This window comes from Eumetopias jubatus, unplaced genomic scaffold (assembly GCF_037043125.1).
Source record: "Eumetopias jubatus isolate StellerSeaLion01/CBP00866 unplaced genomic scaffold, mEumJub1_p1.0 scaffold_23, whole genome shotgun sequence".
In the NCBI taxonomy this organism is placed as follows: Eukaryota; Metazoa; Chordata; class Mammalia; order Carnivora; family Otariidae; genus Eumetopias; species Eumetopias jubatus.
This window is the reverse complement of record NW_028274829.1, coordinates 1,027,661-1,051,697: the sequence shown is the minus strand read 5'-3', so window position 1 is coordinate 1,051,697 and position 24,037 is coordinate 1,027,661. Positions and strand designations below refer to the sequence as shown.

The 24,037-nt window shown below is 38.3% G+C and overlaps 1 protein-coding gene and 1 long non-coding RNA gene across 2 annotated transcripts; one reads left to right on the top strand and one right to left on the bottom strand.

Moving 5' to 3' along the window:
• The first annotated feature begins 5,577 nt into the window (after positions 1-5,577).
• On the top strand, positions 5,578-7,233 carry LOC148162064 (heat shock transcription factor, Y-linked-like). Its single transcript, XM_088020319.1, has 2 exons — positions 5,578-6,108; positions 6,544-7,233. The coding sequence occupies exons 1-2, from the start codon at positions 5,599-5,601 to the stop codon at positions 7,231-7,233; spliced, it is 1,200 nt and encodes a 399-aa protein (XP_087876445.1). The 5' UTR covers positions 5,578-5,598.
• Positions 7,234-11,671: 4,438 nt separating this feature from the next.
• Positions 11,672-23,594, bottom strand: LOC148162063 (uncharacterized). Its single transcript, XR_015767216.1, has 3 exons — positions 23,496-23,594; positions 22,708-22,832; positions 11,672-11,747 (listed from the first exon to the last, which is right to left on the bottom strand). It is a non-coding gene; the product is annotated as an uncharacterized LOC148162063 (long non-coding RNA).
• Positions 23,595-24,037: the final 443 nt, after the last annotated feature.

Below are 24,037 nucleotides of genomic sequence, written 5' to 3'. Positions count from 1 at the left end.
ATGTAGAAAACCTAGGGCTCATTTTTCTATAAAAAAACCATTAAAAGTTGTAACTTCTTAAACTTTAAGATGTTTATTTTGTATGTCAAATAAAATATGCACCAGCTTGTGTGTAGTTAAATATTTTAATAAGATAAGAGAGTTTCGGGATGCCTGGGTGGCTCAGTCAGTTGAGCACCTGACTTGGTTTCAGCTTAGGTCACGATCTCAGGGTCCTGGGACGGAATCCCACACCGGGCTCCACACTCAGCATGGAGTCTGCTTCTCCCTCTGCTCCTTCTCTCTCTCTCAAATAAATAAATAAATAAAATCTTAGGGAAAAAAAAGAGTTTAGTTTTAAGACAGTGACTCTACTATTTGTTTTCATTTTTTATTGCTAAAAAATCAAAAGAGATTTAAAAGTTAAAACATTAAAATTTTAATAAAATTTTGGTATTTTTGCTCTACCTACAAACTACTTTATTAATTGACTAATAAGGTGGTACAGATACGTAGTGGAGCTGCACAAAAGGACAAAGGCTGAAAATGCTAAGTACCTGAATAAATTTGTAAAATTGTTTTCCTACAGTCTAAATCTGAGTGTTGACTATTGACACAAAAATAATGACAATGTACTATGGGTATATAAGGAAAAGTAAAATGCATTACATTGCCAAAGAGGCTTGTAAGAGAAGAAGGGAAATATATAATTTTCAGATGCTTTTACTGTACATGAAGAGATATAATATTCCTTGAAGGTAGATTAGAATAAGTTGAGGATGTGTATTATTAACTCAAAACAACAACTGACAATAAGACAGTTATAGCTAAAAAGCCAGCAAAAGAGATTAAGTAGAATAAAACATATTTGATAGGGTACGTAGAAAACTTTAATCAGTATATTAACTGTAAATGACTTATATGCCCTAATAAGGAGGCACAGCTTGTTGGGCTGGATTTTAAAAAACTCTAAGTGCTGCCTGCAAGAAATGCACACTAAATAAGAAAACAAAGGAGGCACCTGGGTGGTTCAGTGGGTTAAGCGTCTGCCTTCCGCTCAGGTCACGATCTCAGGGTCCTGGGATCAAGCCCCACATCAGGCTCCCTGCTCCGCGAGGAGCCTGCTTCTTCCTCTGCCTCTGTCTCCCCCACCTTGTGCTCTCTGCCTCTCTCAAATAAATGAATGGAAATCTTTAAAAAATAAAAATAAATAAGAAAAAAAATAGTAAGTAAAGATGAATTAATAAAACACAGGTAAAGGGATGGGAAAAAGTCGTAAAAGTACTAGTCATAAAAGAGCTTGGTGGTCAGATTAATATCAAAGTAGATTTCAGAGCAAAAAACTGGGGATAACATAGATCACTTCCTAATGATAAATGATCAACTGATGTTCCAAAGCGAGTTCTGAAATCAGACTTTCTAGGTTAGAAATGTGGCTAAAACCAGTGGATGAAATTCTGAGGAGAAATTTAGTAATTGTGAGTGACCTCTGGGAGTGGTCAGATAGATATACCCAAATAAAAAATGGACTAAATTTCTTTCTTCCTATTTCTTTCTTTCTTTCTTCCTTCCTTCCTTTCTCTCTCTTTCTTTCTTTTTTTCAAGATTTTGTTTATTTGACAGAGAGAGACACAGGGAGAGAGGGAACACAAGCAGGGGGAGGGGAAGAGGGAGGAGCAGACTTCCCGCCGAGGAGAGAGCACGATTTGGGCTCGGTCCCGGGACCCTGGGACCCTGGGACCATGACCTGAGCTGAAGGCAGACGCTTAACGAATGAGCCACCCAGGCGTCCCTTCCCCTTCATTTAAAAAAAGATTTATTTCACAGAGAGAGACACAGCGAGAGAGGGAACACAAGCAGGGGGAGCGGGAGAGGGAGAAGCAGGCTTCCCGCGGAGCGGGGAGCCCGATGCGGGCCTGGATCCCAGGACCCTGGGACCATGACCTGAGCTGAAGGCAGACGCTTAACGAATGAGCCACCCAGGCGCCTCCAAAATGGACTACATTTCTTATTAGCAGACGTGATCTATAAGAAATATGAAAGGAAGATATTTTCATAATGAATGGATCAAAAGGATAACATACGAAATACGTAATTTCTCAAAAGAGAGACAGTGTGTTTCTTAAAAGGACGAGATAGAAAGTATCCTGTAGCACTTACAACTACAGAGGAGAGAAGAGAATGGAACATTCATATCTACCTGTGAAGTACGTGTAAATATGGAAATATGAAATAGTCATTTGCAGATGATTTCACCACTCACCCAAAGGTGTCATAAACATGTTCTTTTGAAATAATGTAAGCTAAAGATACAATGTTAGCAAAAGAAAGATGTTATTTTAAATGATTTTTAAATCCAGAGTGACTGCGTGAATAAGAAAAAAAGGGAAGGAGAGAATGAAATACAGAAGAGTAGGTGAAAAGAGGGAGATCTAAGATATTACGAAAGGAGACGAGAAGCCTAAAGCAAGACATGACTAAATAACCGGAGACAACTGAGCTTAAGGGAAGAAGGAAATCAATATTGTAAGAAATGAAATCCATTATCTCCCCCAGCAATCCATAAGTCAAATGTATAGATATTAAAGATTATACCTTTCTCCCAGCCCAGCCCAGCCCACTCCTCTCTCCTCAGAACATGTAAGCTGACTTGTAAAGTTTATTTTTAGAAAATACCTGTGAAAACATCTACATACGGTAAAGCCTCAGAGTTTAAAAGTAGGTCATTGGCAGTGTACAAATTTAAAGTGTAAAGTTAAAGAGAACAGTCACAGAGTGAGGGAATTCAGGTGTACCTGGGTGCACTTTTTAAATTTCACATAGCCTGTGCTGCAAAACATCCGACTAACTCAAAATACACTGCCTTTCTGCCACTTGGTTGAGATTTATTTATTTTATTTATTTTTAATTTCTTTATTATGTTATGTCCCCATACGGTTGAGGTTTAGCTTAAAAAATTAAACAGTTCATCCTTCTACTAATTATTAACTACAAAATTTATAATCCATTAACCATTGTCCAACCTGAGAGTGCTCATCAGCATGTTCTCTTTTCTCACATAGAATCAGTTGACAGAGTCTCTACCTTCAAGCCTCCAGGAAAAAAACAAAAACAAAAACCTAAAGTCACCAGATTTATGACAGATACAAGTATTGCAAAATATCTGGGTTTAGGCAGAGAAAGGGATAGGTAGAAGCAGCTGAAAAAGAGATGTTGGAGCTGCTCCTTATTTGCGGTCCTATAGTTTTGGAGCATGTTCCAACCATAAGGCATTTTATTTTCAACCTGAAATCTCTTAGGACTCCTACTGAAATGAGGGGCTTTACTCACCTAACATGACCGTTCCTGTCTCCTAGTTCATTTTGCAACCTTAACCTTCTCTCATCTGCCTGTTCCTTTTCATGTAGCCTCCAGGTTAAATATAACACAGACTGGAGGAATATAATTAAAAACAAAATCTGCACCCAGTCTATAAAACCTCTTCACAAAGACAGAAGAGAAAGAAAACAGTTTTGTGATAGAGTGTGCACCAACCAGAGAGAATGTAAGGTGCATCACATCTTAAGTGATAAAAAAGATCGCAAAGACAGAAATCTTATTCTTCTATATAGCTAAGAAGATACAACCTATTCTATTCATGTTTTCCAGATAAAATAGCTCATGTCTTTTATCTTCATGGAGGTAAGGTTTAAAATTTAAAGTCAGATGAAATTTGAATTAGGCCATCTTTCCCTAAAATCCCCAAACTCTTCTTTCTCCCTACTTGATGAAACTTTTATATACATCTAATGTGATTTCTGCTTTCTGTTCCTCCCATTAACTCGCTGTTTTCTCTACATATACACACCATTGTTTGCAGCCGTAGATAATCACTAGGCCCCCCCAAAAATTGCATGTGGAAAATTAAGGAAATGCCCTAGAATATAAATACACATCTTTACAATTTTGCAAAAAAAAAAAAATGTTTGAATGAAATAATTGTCAAAATCCATGAACCTGCATCTGGAGGGAGTATCTTTTTTTTTTTTTAAGATTTATTTTATTTATTTATTTGAGAGAGAGAGTTTGCACAAGTGGTGGAGCGGGGAAGGCGGGTAGGGACAGGATCTGAAGCAGACTCACAGCTGGGTGCGGAGCCTGAGTTGAGACTTGATTTCATGATCCTGAGGTCGTGACCTGAGCTAAAACCAAGAGTTGGATGCTTAACCAACAAAGCCACCCTGGAGGGAGTATCCTTTTATCTTCATGAAATATTTACTGATGTGAAAATGTTTATTACTTACTGTTAATACATAAAATTCTGGATTTAAAAAGTACATTAAACTAAGACATCCGCCTAATGCTGGTATCTCTTTCTGAGGCATGATAAAATACGGCAATTGTAAAAATAATTAATTTCTTCTACACGTATTAAAAAGACAAAGGAGTCACAATATCATACCATGAACCTACAGAAATTCTTACTGTAGGTGGAGCGTGGTTATTGCTAGACAGAAAAGGAACTTTTTACTCAGAATTGAGATTGCCTTACAAATGTACATTCTGTTTGTTGGGCACAAAGATTATCCCACATAATCTTTTTGTATAAATACATTGGCTGTTGCAATAAAAGCAATTTTCCCGAGACACATAGAAATAGATTTTATTTATAACACTGTCCTGTTATTTTTTTATCTCCGACTCTTTAGGATCTCATTCATGGTAGATCTCCTGACATCTCTTAAAATCTTTTACTTCCTATCTAACAGGTATTTACAGACATACCAAACAAAATCATATTTATTCCACTAATATGACTATGAAATGTATTTGATACTATTTAACACAGAATACTTACATAAGAGAAACAGATAAGTTAACTTTATATTCAGAAACTTAATTACATTTTATTTTAGTCAGTAATAACAACAGATTCAGGCTACTGTTAAAAAATTGAGGCAAAAAAAATTGAGGCAAAATACACATTATGTAAAAATAACCATTTCAAAATATAAAATTCAAGGGCAATTGTATCTTTGTAATGTTGTATCATATTACCTAATTCTTAAATATTTTCAACACCTTAAGAAAAAATCCTTTAAACAGAACTTTCCCTTCCCCTCTCACCTGGCCCAGGGCAACCACTAACTTGTGGTCTCAATGACTTTCTTTATATACAGGTTACACAGATTTAAGTTCCAAATCGTCAGGGCTTTTTAAATCTTTTGTTTTACTCATTTTTTTGCAGGTTTCACTTACCAGGTTTTATGTTATTGGCACCAACCTAGTAAGAGTGTGTTTAGAAGAAGGAAATAATTTTATATCAGGGGCTAAATATAATTATGTATTTCTTTAAAAAATTTTGTGAAAATGAGATTTTGTACATCTTAGTTTTTTGGTCGCTGTCTACATAACTTTTATTTTAAGCACTTTATTTTAACTGAAATGAATTTCACAAGTAAACAGTCTGGCTTTAATTGCTAGGAAACAGGCATCTTGTGATGTCACAACTACTCAGGTGGTGGAGCATTGTGACGGTCTGGGTAGTCTATCTGCGGAGGCCAGCCAAAGCGGCATTTGAAGCTGCAGTGTTCAAAACCATGCAGATGAGAAACGTAGCTGAAGGAAAACTTATTTGAGATGGCACATGTTTCTTCAGAAATTCATGATTCTCCTAAAGTTGGATCGACTGGTTCCGCAGCCTCCATTAGCGCTCCTTTGTGTGATCACACATTCACTGGAGATGTGGACCTGAGGTCTATGATTGAAGAAAATGCTTTGCAGGCCTTGCCAGGAGGATCCTTGATAAAAAGACCACGTTACACATTCTGTGTCTCTGAACCAGATGAAGATAATGATTTTCTTTCTCTGACCTTTCCCAGGAAACTTTGGAAAATAGTTGAAAGTGATCAATTCAAGTCAATTTGGTGGGATGAGAAGGGAACTTCTATAGTGATTGATGAGGAACTCTTCAAGAAAGAAGTGTTGGAGAGAAAGGTTCCCTTCAGGATATTTGAAACTGGAAGTATGAGGAGTTTAGTTCGCCAGCTTAATCTTTATGGATTTAGTAAAATGCGACAGAGTTTTCAAAGATCTGCTTCTCTGGCTGACTTTCTAGCAGAGGAAAAAGAAGTTTCTGTTTTAAGCAAGGTACGCAAAAATGTTATTACTTATATAAAGAATATATAAGATTTCACCTTGTATAGCAGTAAATATGTTCGTGTGTATAGGCTAAAGTCAGATTTTTAAATTTTTAACATTTTTTAAAAATTGAGGCCAGCTTAGGCATGAAACATTCAGGGTTATAAGAAATCTTGGTAGTATCTTTGATCGTTACCAATGAACTTCAATTTAAATAAGGTCCTGAAGCCACTTAAAGTGCTATTCACTGTTATCTGTAAATATATAACACATTTTCATGAACCGTAATTAAACGTTTGTTTCCAGTAAGTAAATTCTTAAAAATACTAACATACTAAATATGTTATTTGATGACTTTTTGTGATGAAACTACAGTCAGATTTTATAGGTTATCTTCTATCTTAGTTGGAAATGTCACTTAGTAACGTTCTCCTTTGGTTTCAGTTACAGTACTATCATAATCCATATTTTAAACGAGGCTGCCCCCATCTTTTAGTAAGAATGAAAAGAAGAGTCGGGATTAAAAATGCTTCTACAGTTTCATTAGTTCAAGGTTTCAACAAGAAACCCTGCAGAGCAGTGGATAATGTGGAGAGACCTAATTCTGGTTTTGTTGCTGAAACTAGCGGAGAAAGGGTATGTTCAAACTCCACCAACGTAAATGTGCCTCTAATAAGGAAGCTTTCTCCCAGCCAGAGAATTGCTACTACAACGGCCCCTATGAGAAGTGATTTTTCTCCTGCATCAGCAATGTCGGTTAGACCACCGGGACAAATTGGAATGGAGCCACATGCTACTTTAAACCAGTTGACCACTTTCCACATGTACTCACATAGCAGCTACACTCAAGCAAATGGCCACATTGTGAACTTCGTTACAACTACAACTTCTACATCTCAGTACCGTATCATATCTCCCTTACAGAGCAGTTATTTTGGTATGAGGGTGGAGCCTTCCACTTTTCCAACTAGATATGCGGATTTGTCAGCCAGTGAGGCTCGTTTTTCTAACCTGCAACCGGCCGGCAACCCATGGTGCACAATGCCAATGATAGGTGATACTTCTGCTGCCTCACTTTCAAGGACAACTCGTCAACCCTCTCCATCGTATGCACATCATCCTAATTACAACTGATCTGTCAAAGGACTATCATTATGCAAGATAACAAAGATTATCATTTGTTGGCAATTGACCGCATATTGGCAATTCTCTTACTTGAACAATAAAATTACACGTTCATCTGTATGGTTTCATTACGTTTATTTTTTGAAATAGTTCAGAGTAAAAATCTTTATTTTATTTATTGTATTTTTTTGTCATTTGGCAAGGACAGGTGACATACATCCTAAATAAATTATATATATTTAAAAAAGAACGGGAGCCAAGGAAAAGAAGCATTTGGAGTTAAGTAATTTCTGAAATAGTCCAGGATGAATAAAATGAGGGCATAAATTACAATGAAGTGGAAGGGGGCGCCTGGGTGGTTCAGCTGTTAAACGTCTGCTTTCGGCTCAGGTTATGATCCCAGGGTCCTGGGATCGAGCCTTGCGTCCATTGCAGACTTGTGTCCTGAAGCAGACTCCTCCTCCCTTTGCCGCTCCGCCCACTTGTATGTGCTCTGCAATAAATAAAATCTTTAAAAAATTGATGTGGAAGAGATACATGTCAATGAAATCCAGAAAAGACAAATACATAGTATTCACTTCAGTATTTTCTCAATTACATTATATTCTCCCAGTTATTTAGAAGAGTCCTTGGATTTTAGTTGGCAAAGGTTGTCTTCATTAAAAAATACATTCATAGTGGAAAGTATAACACTCTCACCAGTTCAGCAACCATTATGTGATCACATGCTGCAGTCATGGGCTGCATGTCTCAGAATGTTGTGTAATTTTACAGGTGGTATTATCAAAGGCCTGTTTTGCCCTAGTGATCTCAAAACATTCCATTTTGTGCCTTCATTTCCTCCCCTCATTAGCCCACCTTTTATATTTTTCAATGGATACATTTATGTTGCTTTCTGATTCCATCCACAGCCTATTTCAGGCTTAAGTCCTTATGCTGTTTTTGATGCCTTTTAAATTCTGAGCCTTGAAATTCAGCATAGTTAATAAGACTTTAGAGACAACTGTTTACCTGAGCACGTTCATAAGTTTCTATTACATTCACACTCTTTTTAGCCATGCCAATTCCCATCATACAACTCTTAGGGTGAACCCCTTTACTTTGTCTTGGACATCAGCACAGATTGAGCACCATTACTGTCATATTTGACAGTATTTTTCTATGTATGTATTGAATGAACAATACATGGACGTTGGTTTAAGCCAGTCAAAATCTACTTTTTGTGACTGAACCCATGTCTTTTACTATTATCATAATTGGTCTTACTCTTCACTGGAAATTTTCTTCAAGAGTAGTTCACAGTTATGTACACTCCAGATAATGAGTTTGACTTAAGGAAACTAGCATCACTAGTTATCAGTGCATGCACTAATTTTTAGTTTCCAGTTTTTTGGCCATTATGCAAACTTGGCTGTTCTGGTTAATGCCACTATAAAGGCTTTTTTGTGTCCTGTTTCATTGAAATATAGGATTATTTCTCTGCCTGTCACAGTATCTTCTCCATCTTCTGCTTTCACAAGTCATTCCCTGAGAGAATTTGCTGCATACTTACCAGCTCTGTGTCTACGGCAGTATCCCAACTAGTGTGCAGTACAATGACAAAATTCATTCCCTTGGCCTCTGAGATAGCTGGAATTGAGATGAAATCCAGACCTGAACAATCCATTCTTGTCATCCTACTTCATCAACACATATTTTCAAACTGTGTCTACACCGGAAGAGTTTGCAATCATTACTCTGTATAAGGAATCCCGGTTTCTTCCTGGAGTTTCATGAGAATACCATGGTCATCTATGCCCATATGCCGTTAATCACCATTATTTAGTTCTCAGATGTGTAATTATAGAGGATATAGTTTAACAACATGGTTAAATGTTATACACAAATTTTTTTTTCTCAGTATTTGTTTTTTAATTTTCTTATGTTATGTTAGTCACCATACAACACATCACTAGTTTTTGACGTGGTGATTCACGATCCATTGTTTTCGTATAACACCCAGTGCTCCATGCAGTATGTGCCCTCCTTAATGCCCGTCACCGTGCTGACCAATCCCCCCTCCCCTCTAAAACCCTGTTTGTTTCTCAGAGTCCACAGTCTCTCGTGGTTCGTCTCTTCCTCCGATTTCTGCCCCCTTCATTTTTCCCTTCCTTCTCCTAATGTCCTCCATGCTGTTCCTTATGTTCCACAAATAAGTGAAACCATATGATAATTGACTTTCTTTGCTTGACTTATTTCACTTAGCAAAATCCTTTCTGATGGCTGAGTAATATTCCATTGTATATACGGACCCCATCTTCTTTATCCATTCGTCTGTTGAAGGGCATCTCGGCTCCTTCCACAGTTTGGCTATTGCGAACATTGCTGCTATGAACATTGGGGTGCATGTGGCCCTTCTTTTCACTACATCTGTGTCTTTGGGGTAAATACCCAGGAGCGCAATTGCTGGGTCATAGGGTAGCTCTCTTTTTAAATTTTTGAGGAACCTCCACACCGTTTTCCAAAGTGGCTGTACCAACTTGCATTCCCACCAACAGTGTAAGAGGGTTCCCCTTTCTCCACAACTTCTCCAACATTTGTTCTTTCTTTCCTCGTCCATTTTTGCCATTCTAACTGGTGTAAGGTGGTATCTCAACATGGTTTTGATTTGAATTTCCCTGATGGCTAATGATGATGAACACTTTTTCATGTGTCTGTTAGCCATTTGTATGTCTTCTTCAGAGAAGTGTCTTTTCATATCTTCTGCCCACTCTTTGACTTGATTATTTGTTTTTTGGGTGTTGAGTTTGAGAAGTTCTTTATAGATCTTGGATACCAGCCCTTCACCTGGAGTGTCTTTTGCAAATATCTTCTCCCATTCTGTGGGTTGCCTCTTTGTTTTGTTGACTGTTTCCTTTGCTGTGCAGAAGCTTTTTATCTTGATGAACTCCCAAAAGTTCATTTTTGCTTTTGTTTCACTAGCTTTTGGAGATGTATCTTGAAAGAAGTTGCTGTGGGTGAGGTCAAAGAGGTTATTGCCTATGTTCTCCTCTAGGGGTCCTCTCTACCTCTAGGACACGAATGTTTGTTTCATTCCCCAGATTAGGGAAATTCTCAGCTGCAATTTGCTCAAATACATCTTCTAGTCCTCTCTCTCTCTCCACTCCTTCCGGGATTCCAATTATTCTGACATTGGAACGCTTCATGGTGTCACTTATTTCTCTGATTCTATTTTCATGGATTCTGAGTTGTTTTTCCCTGGCCTCCTCTTTTCCCCTTTTATCTAGTATATTGTCTTCCAGGTTGCTTATTTGTTCTTCTGCCTCACTTGCCTTGGTGTTAGATTATCTAGATTGGATTGGATCTCATTGATAGCATTTTTCAGTTCTGCCAATTCAGTTTTCATTTCTGCCCTTAGACACTCTATGTTGCCATTGATTGATTTCTCCATTCTAGCCATTGTCTTCACAATTGCTACCCTGAATTCCTCTCCGACTACTACCCTGAATTCCTCTCCGACATCTTGGTTATATCTGCATCCATTTGTAAATCTGCACCATAAGTCATAATCTCTGAGTCTTTTCTATTTTAGGGGTTCCTCCTCCTAGTCATTCTGTTGACGGACGTTTGAGGGAATGTACAGAGTCCAAATTATTGACCAATACCCAAGCAAGATGCACCTGTTTGTTAGGGACCTTAGGGTTGCTGGCCTCTTGTTTCCCCAGCCTGTCTTCCGGTCGAGGGGCCTGGTGTGCTGTTACTCAGGCAACCCTGTTTGGGCAGAGTTGCCCTACCCCCCTGTGGCGGGGGATGGGCTCAGTGGGAACTGGTTTTGGGGGGCTTTTGTTCTCTGGTGGCTTTCCACGTCTCTTCCACAAGTCAGAGCAGAGGAGACCGTTTCCAACCCTCTGCCTCAGAGCAGAGAGACCGCAGTCTGTTCTTCAGTGAGCTCTCCAGGCCACACCGTCTGCGTTTCTGTCCGTGCTGCTATAAACTGCAGGGTCCTGGTTTGTGTGCCCCTCTGCAGCGCCCCCAGTCCTGCCTCCAGGTCGGAGCATGTCTCTGCCCTTTGTGCTTCTAAAACCGCCAACAGCTCCCGGTTCCCACGTGCGACCCCGTGGCTCCAGGTTTCCGCCCAGGGGCCGCCCTAAAGTCCTTTCCCTGCCGCTACTGGTCTGTGAGTCTGTGCCCCATCCCCAGGACATGAGGCTGTCACTCACCGGAGGTGTAGGATCCCCACGGCCAGGCACCTTCCCGCTGCCATTTATCCTCCGATATCTGCCCGCAGAATCAGGGCTCCCCTCTTAGTACCTCAAAACCAACCGCCTGCGATATTCTGTTTGTAGAGATCCAGATCTTCTTACATCTCAGGCTGGTTTCGTGGGTGCTCAGGGTGGTCAGGTAGATACCCAGCTCAATTCTGGGTACCAGTTGAAACAGGGTTCCCTACTCCTCTGCCATCTTTCCTCTCCTATCAAGCGCTGACTCTTGATCTCAACTCAGGTCTTGATATCAGGGTCCCGCGTCCAAGCCCTAGAGTGAATCTTTTATAGAAAGCATAAAGTTGGATGATGGTTTTTCCATTATCACAAATAGTGTCTTTTACTTAGATAGTCTAATTCATGTACATTTAAAGTGATTGATGATAAGGAATTTTCTACTACCATTTGCTATTTCTTTTCCATATGTTGTATATTTTTTCTTCATTAATATATCTATTACTACCCTCCCTTTGTATCTCATGGATTGTTTTCTCATTTCCTCTTCTGTGCATATTAAAGTTATTTTTAGTAGATATAGTAAGGATTACATATATTATCTTGAATATAAAAATTTAGTCCAATTTAATATCAACTTAGGTCAGTAGCATATAAAAATCTGTTTCTATACACCCCTGTCCCTCCTGTATTGTCACGCACTGCATGTTTACCTATACACTTTATAAACTGCGTGTTTATTAAAACACATAAGCTATCTTTGTTTTGTCTTTTAATCCATGTAGAAATGAAGAGGCTTTAGAAAAATACAGTAATTTTCATTTGATATGTACCGATGTGATTCCCCTTAATCATGTTTATTTCTTTAGGTTGCTTCAAATTACTGTGTGGTATCATTTAATTTAAGGCTTCAATATTTACTTTAGCATTTTTTAATTTAGCAGGCATGTTAGTGATAAAATTTCTCAGCTCGTTTATTTATTTATTTTTTAAGATTTTATTTATTCATTTATTTTAGACAGAGAGAGACCATGAGTGGGGACAGACGCAGGGAAGGAGAAGGGAGAGGCAGAAAGTACCTGAAGCAGTCCCCTAACCGAGTTGGAGCCTGACACAGGTTGGATCCCACAACCACAAGATCATGACCTGAGTGAAAATCAAGAGTGGGACACTCAACTGAATGGGTCACCTGGCGCCCTTTTTCTCTAGTTTATATGAGAATGTTTTAATTTTTTCAAAAATTGGTTTGGCCACATATAGAACTCTTGGTTGACGGCAAGATTTTCTCCTTTTTCCCTCTTTAAGTATATCATCCCACTGTTTCTGGCTTTTATTATTTATGAAATCTCATTGTGGATGTCTGGTGCACAATGAGTCACTTTTAGCTTGATACGTGCAAGATTCAGAGGTCTTTGGCTTTTGAAATTTTACTATAATTGTCTCATTGTAGATCTTTTTGATTCTATTCTGGTTGAAATTTCTTGAGGTATTTGAACGTGTTCATATGTTTATTTCAAAATTTTGAGAAGTTTTTGACCAAAACAACTATTCTTTGTACTCCTTTTCTCTCCTCTCATTTTGGAGAGGATAATTCACTATTATTATGTGAATACTGGTTTACTTTCTAGTGTCTTAAAGGTCTTAGTCTTTGTTATACTTTGTCTTCACTCATTTTTGTTCTGCTTCTCAAGCTCCACAATTTCAATTGATCAGTCTTTAAGTTCATTGATTCATACTTCTGCATGCTAAGTCTTCTCTTAATTCTTAGAGTAAAATTTTCATTTCAGTAATTTTATTTTTTATCTTCCAATAAAAACCCACAGAAGGGAGAAAAGTATATCTGACAAATGACTTGCATTCATAATATCGAAAGGACTATTATAATTCAACTAAAATACAAATGACCATTAAAACTTGGACAATGGACAAAGAAAATTATCTTAAATTGCAGACGATTCGATACATAAAAAAATATTAAGAAGTCAAAACAGTAGAACAAATAATGTGTTAATAATATGTTAATAATTATAATTCCATATAACTGAACATAATTATAATCCTAGCTCATTATAATAATGAATTAGCATTATTAGAACTAATGAGTGTAGTAGGTTGCAGAGGATATTAATACACAAGATCAATTGTATTTTTTTATGCCCACTATTACATTTGAAAAAAGTTAAGAAGACATTTACAACAGCATCAAAATAACATCAAAAATATTTTTAAAATTTTTTTCCAGTTTGAAACCATACTTTATTTTTAATGTAGCTAGAAATCCAATAACTATTTATTTTTAAGCAGAAAAAACCTCCTTTACTTTTTCCTTCTTATATCATTGTTAGCACAAGAAAAAAGACTTCTGGTTTAGAAATGATACTGAGTTTCTATTAAAATGAATGTACTTTGTTATTTGTGGAACTTAAAAGCACAGGACACATTTTCAGAAGACCAATTTTACTTTTACCCACTTGTAATATTTGCAATGTTAAAATGTACTTAAGTAATATATAATAAGTAAATCAAATAAGGAACCCAAAGTTATTCAAAGCACACATTAGAAAATTTGAGAGAGAACACACATTAGCAACAACAACAAAAACCGCTGGCAAGCTCAAACGCAAGTTTATATGCTGAGTATTTTTAAAGGGTTTAAAAAGCATGCTCCGTTAGCCTACAGCTTTTTCTCACTTATATAACAGATGCATTTCTATCTGCTTGTGTACAGCAAAGGGTTAGAACCTGGATCCACTTACTTGACTTCATAAACGCGCTACTTCAAAAATGTATTCCATGGAATTTTCTTCACTGCTCTTACCACTGATTCTTCAAATAAGCAAAGTACAGAGGGTCTCATCCCTTGAAACTGTTTTTAAACACTAGTACTTGACACTGGAAGATAGGTAGAAACCTAGCAATTCCTGGTACAGTGCCTGGACTTAGTCGTAATTAATGTTGAGAGTTGAATGTACAATAGAAAAGTCTATCATGTCTTTATCCTTGGAGGAGAGGGAGGGAGAAAAGGGAGAGGTGGGGGATATGTAGTACTTAAGAGCTAAACAGGAGCACAATGACTCATAATGCCATCAACCCCACAATGAAGAACCATGGATCTCATCGATTGTATAATTCACGTTGGATCAAAGATGTTTGTTCCCCTCTATGTCTATCAGTGAATTCAAACCTCATACTCTCCAAACTACAGAGATGAATGATGTAAGATAAATTCCAACTGCAACAGGTATTTCCTAACTAGAAGACTGAACGCCGAAGGGAATCCAATCCCTCCTTCTGACCTCTTTTGACATGGTAAGATTTCCACCAAAGCGGAAACCTAACATTTAAATATGAAATCTTTTGGCCAAGTAAGAAACTACAGCTGTTATGGCTATTACCTCACATAATCACTATATTACATATTAAACCCAGCATGACATACACTTGCAGAATTATGTTGTGAATGATATAGTAGTGATGATGCCAGTAACAAAGGACTATCTTTAGCTCAAAAAGAGTATGGGGGGGTGGTGCAGGGGGAGGTGAAAACAAGTAGAAAGTGCACCAGGAGATGGATCTTTTCTGACCAGGAAAGGTCACTCTAAACACAGAAATATCAAAAGAAAAGTATTCCCTTATTTCCCCTATGTGGAAATAATGCAAAACATTTATTTTCTAAATCAGAGAAGAACACACCTAAGTAATCCAATTCTACTGCAGCATTATAAAAATCATCCCTTTACCACAGTGTAAGATTTAAATGCATCTGCACAAGTGTGCACCCTATATAAAAGGAATAAGGTTGCTGCTGCCCTGCCAGGCACTTCCAGTCCCTACCTAGGTCCTACTGCAATACTGGTGGCCCTAATGGTTTTATCCAAATAAATTCTGTTTAAAAAAATAAAGCATTTCTGGGGCACCTGGGTGAGTCAGTCAGTTAAGTTCTCCCTTCGGCTCAGGTCATGATCTCAGGGTCCTGGATGGAGCCCCCACCGGTCTCCCTGCTCCGCGGGAAGCCTGCTTCTCCCTCTCCCACTCCCCCTGCTAGTGCTCCTGCTCTCACTCTCTCTGTCAAATAAATAAATAAAATCCTAAAAAAATAAAAAATCAAGGATTTAAAAAGACAAGTCAAAATGTCTCAGAAACTGTATCTCCAGGTCAAAGTTCATCTATTTAAATGTTATATTTGCTTCTTCCCACTAATAAACCTTTATTTCACTCAAACTGAGCAATAAATCTTCCACACTGAAGTATCTTCCTTGCCCAGTTAATCCAAAGGAAAAAAAATGAAATGATTAGTAAAGGACAATGTAGAGACTAATACACCCTTTTAATATGTTTTTAAAAAGTGTTTAAAGTTTGTAATTCCTAGTAGGAAAACAGTATCTGAATGAATACCCTAATGGCAAACCACTGTAGAGTGTTGCAGTTGCAGGTGGGGCAGAGGGGTAGGGATTCTCTTCTCAGCACCCCAGCTTTCTTCATGAGAAGGTCAGAGGTACACTGCTTTGTATCATTGCGACATCCTTTGGGTGATCGTTGCTTTTCCTTCAGCAAGGGCTTTATTTGTCTGAAGGGCATTATGCTTGACCTCCCAATCTGACTGACAATTTATTGATGAGATTCATAACCTTTGGACTGCTCTATTTTGACATACTCGCTGGGGTCTGGGCCACATCCTGGAAGGCCACCATAACTTCTGGATCCTGCATGGCTGCGAGAACCTCTGGATCACTAAGAATTTCACTGAGCCCAGGCATTCCTGACATTCCAGGCATTCCCCCCTGCCATTCCAGGCATTCTCCAGGAAAACTACCAGGCATTCCCCCAGGAAAGCCACCTGGGAAAGAGCCATAGGAGCTCCTGATTGTCATCTGGCTTCTTCCTCCCTCTGGGCTCTCTCATGTTCTTCCCGAGCCTTCTTAAACCTTTCTATTCTTTCTTTGATCTCTTGTTCTTCACGTTTTCGCTCATACTTTCTCCGATGTTCAGCAATTTTCTGGGCCCTCGGTTGAACTTCTTTCAGCACTGCACTAGCATCTTCGTCGTAATCCAGTTCACAAGCAAGGGCAAGGTCATGTGCTGCTTCTTCCCAATGGCCCAGAAGTCTGTGTGCTTTCCCTCGTCACTTATAAGGCTGAGCTGAATCAGGATTTATTTCAATAGCCCTGTCACAGTCTCGAAGGGCAGCATTTCGCTTCTGTCATTTGATGAAGACACTGGCTCTCCTGGCATACAGAATGGCCAAGCGAGGAGGATTCAGTTTGATGGCATCTGTGAACAAGTCAATGGTTTTCCGTAGTTCACCATCATTTAGGGCATCAATGGCAGCCACTTTTTTATCATTTGCCTGATCCATTAGTTCCTCGGTTCATCTCCCATTTCTTGAGGGGCGTCAGTATCTGGTTCAATCACACCTTCATTGTCGATTTCTAGATCACTTTCCTCACTTGATGGTTCATCTCTCTTTATGTTTTTCCTCCGCCTTCTTACTATTTGTTTTTTCTTCCTTGATATTGTCTTCTGATTTAGTTTTACGAGTTGCAGGTGGTATTTTACCCCCCACGCTCTCCACACACTCCCGCAGGAAGCGCCATTCCTTGGTGTGCAGAACGCTCGAATCCAGCCTCCACATTTTCAGGAAGGCCCTAAGCTCGCTCACTTTGAGGGGGTCCGTGGTCCGGAGGCGGTGGCAGGCGGCAGGCGTGATTGTGTGGAAGGGGGAGGCTGCCAAGAGGCAGAACAGACTAGAACCTTCCCGGCCGCTGGCTCCTCTTACCCCACTTGTTAAACTTTTAATTTAAAAGTCCAAGCTTATATTCAGAAAACTACACAAAAAATGTTTAAACAATAAGGAAGATTTAAATAAATGGAAAAATATCTCTAGTGGACTTAACTGTGGTCCTCTTCATGTTCATATGATGAAGCTCTAACCCTCAACCTAGCTGTATTTGGACAAGATGCTTTTAAAAAGTAATTAAGGGGGCGTCTGGGTGGCCCAGTCAGCTAAGCATCTGACCCTTGCCTTTGGCGCATGTCATGATCTCAGGGTCTCAAAATTAAGCCCAATGTTGGGCTCCATGCTAGGTGTGGATCCTGCTTAATATTTTCTCTTCTTCTCCTGCTGCCCCTCCCCCCAGCTCACTCCCTTTCTTAAAAAAAAAAAAAAGGAATTAAGTAATTAAATGAGTTCCATAAGTGTGGAGCCATAATCTGATTGGATTTTATCCAATGATAAAAGGAAGATTTTTCTCTCTTTCTCTCTCTCTCTCTCCTGCTCTCCTTCTCTTCTCCACTCCTCATCACTGTCTCTCTCTCTCCCCAAGTATACAATTTTCACTGTTTATATAACATAGTCTGTGATATTTTGTTATGGTAGCCTGAGCATACTAGTATAATATCTCATCGAGAAAGTGAGAAGAAAAATCCGTAATAAAAGAAAATATTTACAAATCATATATCTGAAAAAAGAGTTGTATGTAGAATATATAAAGAACTCTCACAAATTAATGATAAGAACAAATTTTTCTTCTTAGGACCCAATTTTTTAAAAGCAGAGACTGAATAGATATTTCTCAAAAAAAGATCTATGTGTTCAATAAGCCCATGAAAACATGCTCAACATCATTAGCCATCAGAATGAAATAGAAATTAAAACTACTTCACATCCACTAAAAACAATCTAATGTTTTTTAAAAAGGAGAAACACAGTATTGGCAAAGATATGGAGGAATTGATTCTCTCACATACTGTTAGGAGTTTAAGATTGGAAGAGTCTGACAGTCCACAAAAGATTAAACATAGCATTACTATGTGACCCCACAATTCTACTCCGACGTACATACCCAAAAGTTGTTGAAAACATACGTCTACACAACTTGTCCATGAATGTTCATAGCCACATTATTTATCATTGCGAAAAAGTGGACATTATTCACTGGATGAATTCATAAAGAAAAGTGGCACTATCCATACAAAACATACACATTGTTTGAAAAGGAGGATCCAAGAAGTCAATGAAGGAAGACCCTGAACTCCTCTCTTCTGGGAGCATACCAGGTCTACATCTACTTATAGAACAATTCCTCCTGAAGAAGAACTTTAGGACTTCTTGAACAGCTTCTGCACAACAACATTTGGACTACTTAGAGATCAGCAAGAGTGATGGAGACACAGACACAATAATGAAGACACATCTGACACAGCAAATTGGAATGCAGACAGAGAGTAACAAGAACACATATGTCTGCCCCGGGGCACAGACAAAACTCTGGGTTTAAAACAGCAAGTAGGATATAAAAGGAACCAGCCCAAGAATCCCACCAAACTCCGGAACTGTCTCTGGGTGGGAGGGGCTGGAAAGCGCCACAGTTTATGCTGCTCCTTCATCTTGATAGCATCAATAAAAGCAAGGTCCAGATGCTAAAGCCAGCCTGCCACTTCAGAGAATAGCCCATAGAAGCCACATATAATCCACCAAGGTGACCCCAATGCAGTAGACACCAAGACATCCCTGGTCAGTGATCATGACACCTCCACCCATCTCAGGGGACACAGGGGCAAAGCACTCCAGAACACTGTACACTTGCACCACCTTGGCTCCGGATGACTTGCCAGGACATCCCATGCACAGAAATGTCTGGTCTCCAGTCACTCCACCAGGGCTTTCCCCTCACCACAAGCATGCCTTGGCTCTAGCAACTTAGCAGGGTGCCCTTTGTGTGGAGCATCACAAGACACCTTAATCCATCCAACCTCGGCTCCAGACACCCTGGTTGGGTGCTCCCTCTGTGGAGGACTCTGGGACACCCTGACTTGCCCCCACATCAGATTCAGCTGACCTCCCAGGTCACAGGGGGAGACCTGGGACTGCTTATCCCATGCCAGCCACAGCCACCGCCAGCCCACACCAGGAATAGCCATATAAAAGAACATTCTTTCAAGTCTAGGAGAAGTAACTGTTCTGCTTAATTCATATAAATAAACACCAAAAATTAAGCAAAATAGAAAAGTATGCTAAAAAAGAAAAAAACAAAGCAAAACATCAGAAAAAGAACTAAATGAATAAAGATAAGCGATTTATGTGATTATGAATTTAAAATAATGGTTAAAAAGATGCTTGCCAGACAGGAGAGGAGAATAGTTGAACTCAGTGTGAATTTCAACAGAGATAGAAAATAACAATTCAGAGTTGAAGAATGCAATAATGGAAGTGAAAATTACACTTGAGAGAAGCTACAGTAGGGTAGAGAATGAATACAGAACAAAGAAGAGTGAAGTAGAAGGCAGTATAATAAAAAACACCATAGCTGCATAGAAAAAAAGAAAAAAATGGGGATAGGTTAAGGGATCTTTTGAACGAATCAAACAAAATTCACACAATAGAGGTCACAGATAGAGAACAGAGAGAGAAAGAGTTAGAAAATATATTTTAACAAGTAAGAGCTGAGAGCTATCCTAACCTGAGGAAGGAAACAAATATCCAAGTTCAAGAAGCACAGAGAGTTCTAAACAAGATGAGAACATAAGGGGGTCCGCTACACAACAACAGTATTTAAAATGTCAAAGATTAAAGATTAGAGCGAGTTTTAAAAACAGTTGAAACAAGTAACTAGTTACATAGGAAATCACATTAGGCTATCAGCTAATTTTTCAGCAGAACTATGCAGATCAGAAAGGAGTCACATGATGTATTTAAAGTGATGAAATGAAAAAGTCTACAAATAAGAATACACTGCCTGGCAAGGTTGCAGTTCAGAACTGAAGGAGAGTTAAAGAGTTTCCCAAACAGACAAAAACTAGAGTTCATCACCGCTAGGTGGCCATACAAGAAATGTTAAAGTGACTTCCTAAAGCGGAAAAGAAAGGACCATAATTAAAAGTAAGAAAATTATTAACAAAAACATATACAATATGATGACATATAACATGAAGGGGAGAATACAAAGGTTCTTTTAGAATGTTTTAGAACTTAAGTGACTATAACTTAATTGAGACTACTATAGGACATGGATGAATAACAAAAAACCCGTAACAGATGCCAAATCCTATAATAGGTACACCCAAATTAAAGAGAAAGAAAGCCCAACCATAATATTACAGAAAATCAACAATCACAAGGAAAGAGAGCAAGAAAAAAAGAAAGGAACAGAGAAGTACTACAAAATCAACTACAAAACAATTAACAAAATGGAAATAAGTCCGTACTTATCAATAATTACTTTAAATGTAAATAATCTAAATACACCAATAAAAACATGTAAGTTGGCCAAATGTAAAGTTATAAATCTGGCCTATTCCTTGAGAGGGACTGAGGCTGTGCCGCCATCAAGGAATGTGACCATCAATTCATAGACGCCATCTGTCCTCCAGTCACTTTACCTATATAGGGCATAAAATGGAGTTGGGGTGGGGGGCATTCCATTTCTGATAGCTGACATTTATTAAACTTTGGCTCAAAGATAATGTGATTCTTAACAGTTGACTTTTTTTAAATTAGCTGCCTTCTCTACCCCTTGAGTCCAGGCCACATTAATTTCCTGATCCAATTAGAAATCTATTTTTCAATAATGCTAAAAGGAGCCACTATAATTCTGCTACACCTGCTACTGAAGAAGCTGGATTCGGACTCCTTGACAAGCTTTCCAAAATCGATTTTCTTTAAATAAAATGGCCTAGTTGTCATTCTTCCTGGGAAATAAATGTCAGCTCTGCCTTCATGAATACTTGTTTTAAATTTCTAAGAACTTATTTTACAACAGGAGACCCAAATCCTTCATAGACTTTTGTTCCACCAAGGTTTTTCTTAATTAAGAAGTGGTACCTTATTAAAATGACCACCATTCTAAACCATTTTTATGTGGTCTGAATAGCAACTTTACAGTTTCATACCAACTATCTAAAACCTAATTACAAATAGACCACAGACCTCCTCCTACTTTTATAGACTTGAGTACTTAAGTAATTAAATTAGGGTTGGTATTTATTTCATTTTTTAAGTCTTTCCTGGAATAATAAAAGTTCGATGTTCAGCAAAAAAAAAACCTGCTTGAGTTTAAGCCATTTTCAAAAGAAACTTGCCTTCTAAACCACTGTGTTCCAGAACATTAGTGATTATAGGTGTTGCGTTATTAGTGATGGTAAACTTTGTGTTGTTCTTTATGAAATGATACATATAACTGTCGGGTGCATTAGTGCTTTTTAAAAGGGGCTGCATAATATAGGGTTGTATATGTATATTCCTGTTAAGAATTAACTTGTGCTTTGGCTGTTTCCTGGATTTTAAAACATATACATGTGCAGAAATGTATTAAAATGAAAGGAAGCATACCTTTATCAAGATGCTATTAAAACTGAACTTCAAGTATAATATTTCATTTGGATTCTTTTTGTTGTTGTTGTTAATGCCTAAAAATGCCTATTTGGATCTTGACTTTTTTTTTTTTTCAATTGGGAAAAGCTCTCTTTTGTGTGGAACAGTTGTTCCAGAGTAGCGTGTTTTGTTTTCCTGTTGCATGACAGACTTAAATTTTTTTTTCCAGCAGTGGAGGTGCTGTTAGAGTCCAGTGTTCTAGAACAGGCAGTGTCTCAAGCCTAATTTTACTTTTCTAATTCTGGTAGCTATTACCAGGAATTTTTGAAAGTTTTGTTTAAGTAGTCTAATATTTTTTATGTAAAGAGCATTAAATTTTGCTATGTATAAATTTTTGTAACCTAACAGTGAATCAATATTTTCTATCAGTGCCAAGGGCTTCCTGTAGTTCTATTCAAGTGTTACAATAAATATTTGTAGATAATAGTCAATACTTGTGTATGCTTATTTTAAAGATCTATTTAGGTGGAAATAGTTGTGGATGTACTAAGAGTAGTGCAATAAAAGTATAGCTTCACTCACTTGCCTTTTTACCATACATAAATACTATCTTTCTCTGTCTCTAGTATGGTGTCATTTTGAAATAGTATGCATTATCAAGATTTCACATGTGTATGGAAATCGTGTTTATAGGTGGATGCTACCACCATCTTTATAGTTCTGTGAAGTATAGAAATTTTCTGACTAGCGTCCACAAATGAAAGCAGTTATACATATGGGATTAACACAAAGCTTAAGTGTGGGGAAAGAAAAAACAATGTCGAACCTTCCGAAGGGTCCATGTACCCCTGGCTCCTTTACAAACCCAAGGTAGAAAAGATCTAGCTCCTAAAAACAAAACTCTAGATCTAACAGCTCTCTAAAGCAGCAGAGCTAAGTTTGTTACTTAGGATTTCATTTTACTATCAGTTTACTTACCTGTTAGCACGATTATGCACTGGGATTTTCGTCATCTGAACTTCCTGAGTAAGGACCAGCTCTTGTCACTTACTGAGACACTGCCATTTTCTCAATGAGGTGCCACCTTGGGATTCTCGCCCTTCCTTCACCCTCGGCAGGAAAAGATCAGGACCCCAATTAGTATGCTCTTTGCCACACTACTTAATACCTTCTGTTTTTGTAGCATTTTGCGCAGTTAAGTTACATAACAAACTGTGTGTAAATCCTGTCTAGATGAGATCATAACCAATAGCCACCCAGGTGCCCCACATGCAGTCTCTTAATAATTGACAGTAATCCTGCCACAGGGTATAGGAACCTCTAGAGGGAGCAGCAGCAATTTTTCATTTCTCTAACTCGGCCTTGTGAAACTTGACTTTCAAATTGGTAAAGAGATGAAAATAAAGTCACAATTTAAGTCCATTAAAAAATAACAACTAAAGATTCCACAATAAAAAACTTGAAAAAAAATCCTTTCAGGGCTTTTTAATGCTAGGATAGTCCTACTTTTAGAAGATTTAAAAGAAACGATCCCTTTGTTAGTATCTTCTCCTAAAGTACGACCTCTTTCTCTAGTCCGTGCGGGGTTCATCTGTTCTCAGATGTTTGTGCAAAATTTCAAAATGAGTGTTAGGATGAATAAAATTACGGAGAGTTTTGAGGAAACAAAAATACAAATAGAGTTAAGTCAGGCTGGCCCAAGAACTTCCTTTTTCCAACCTGTCCCCCAGCCTTCCTCACTGTTTTGATATTTGAACTTGACCCACCTGGGGAAGATTTGAACAAAGACGCACTCAGGGGGTCTTGTCCAGGTGGGAGCGGGCAGGGGAGTTCTCACATGACACATCACGCATCCATAGCCCTTCTAGAGGATGCAGCCATCTGTAAAGGTATATAAGAAACGTCTTCTCTTTGAATGGGATCTGTCCTGATGTGGAATATTAAGAATGCTGCTTAGAATTTAAGTTGACTGAAAAATCAAGCTATAAAACAAGTATGCAATGAGTTACTTATACAAGGTCTTTGAAAATACAAGGTGGGGAAAAACCGAGTCACATCAAAACGTGTTAAGAAGTTAGCTGAGGGTTCTGGCCCAAGATGGTGACACAGGAGGCCCTTGAACTCCTCCCCAGAATACAGCAAATGTGCCACTACACCCAGATTAATTTTTGATGAAAAAAATCCAACTAGCTGAGCTACTCTTACACATTTGGCAATCAAAAAAATACACACACTGAAATGGGCAGGAAAAGCTGAGCCAAGCCCTCACCACAAACCCCAACCCCAACATGATGCCACATAATCAGCT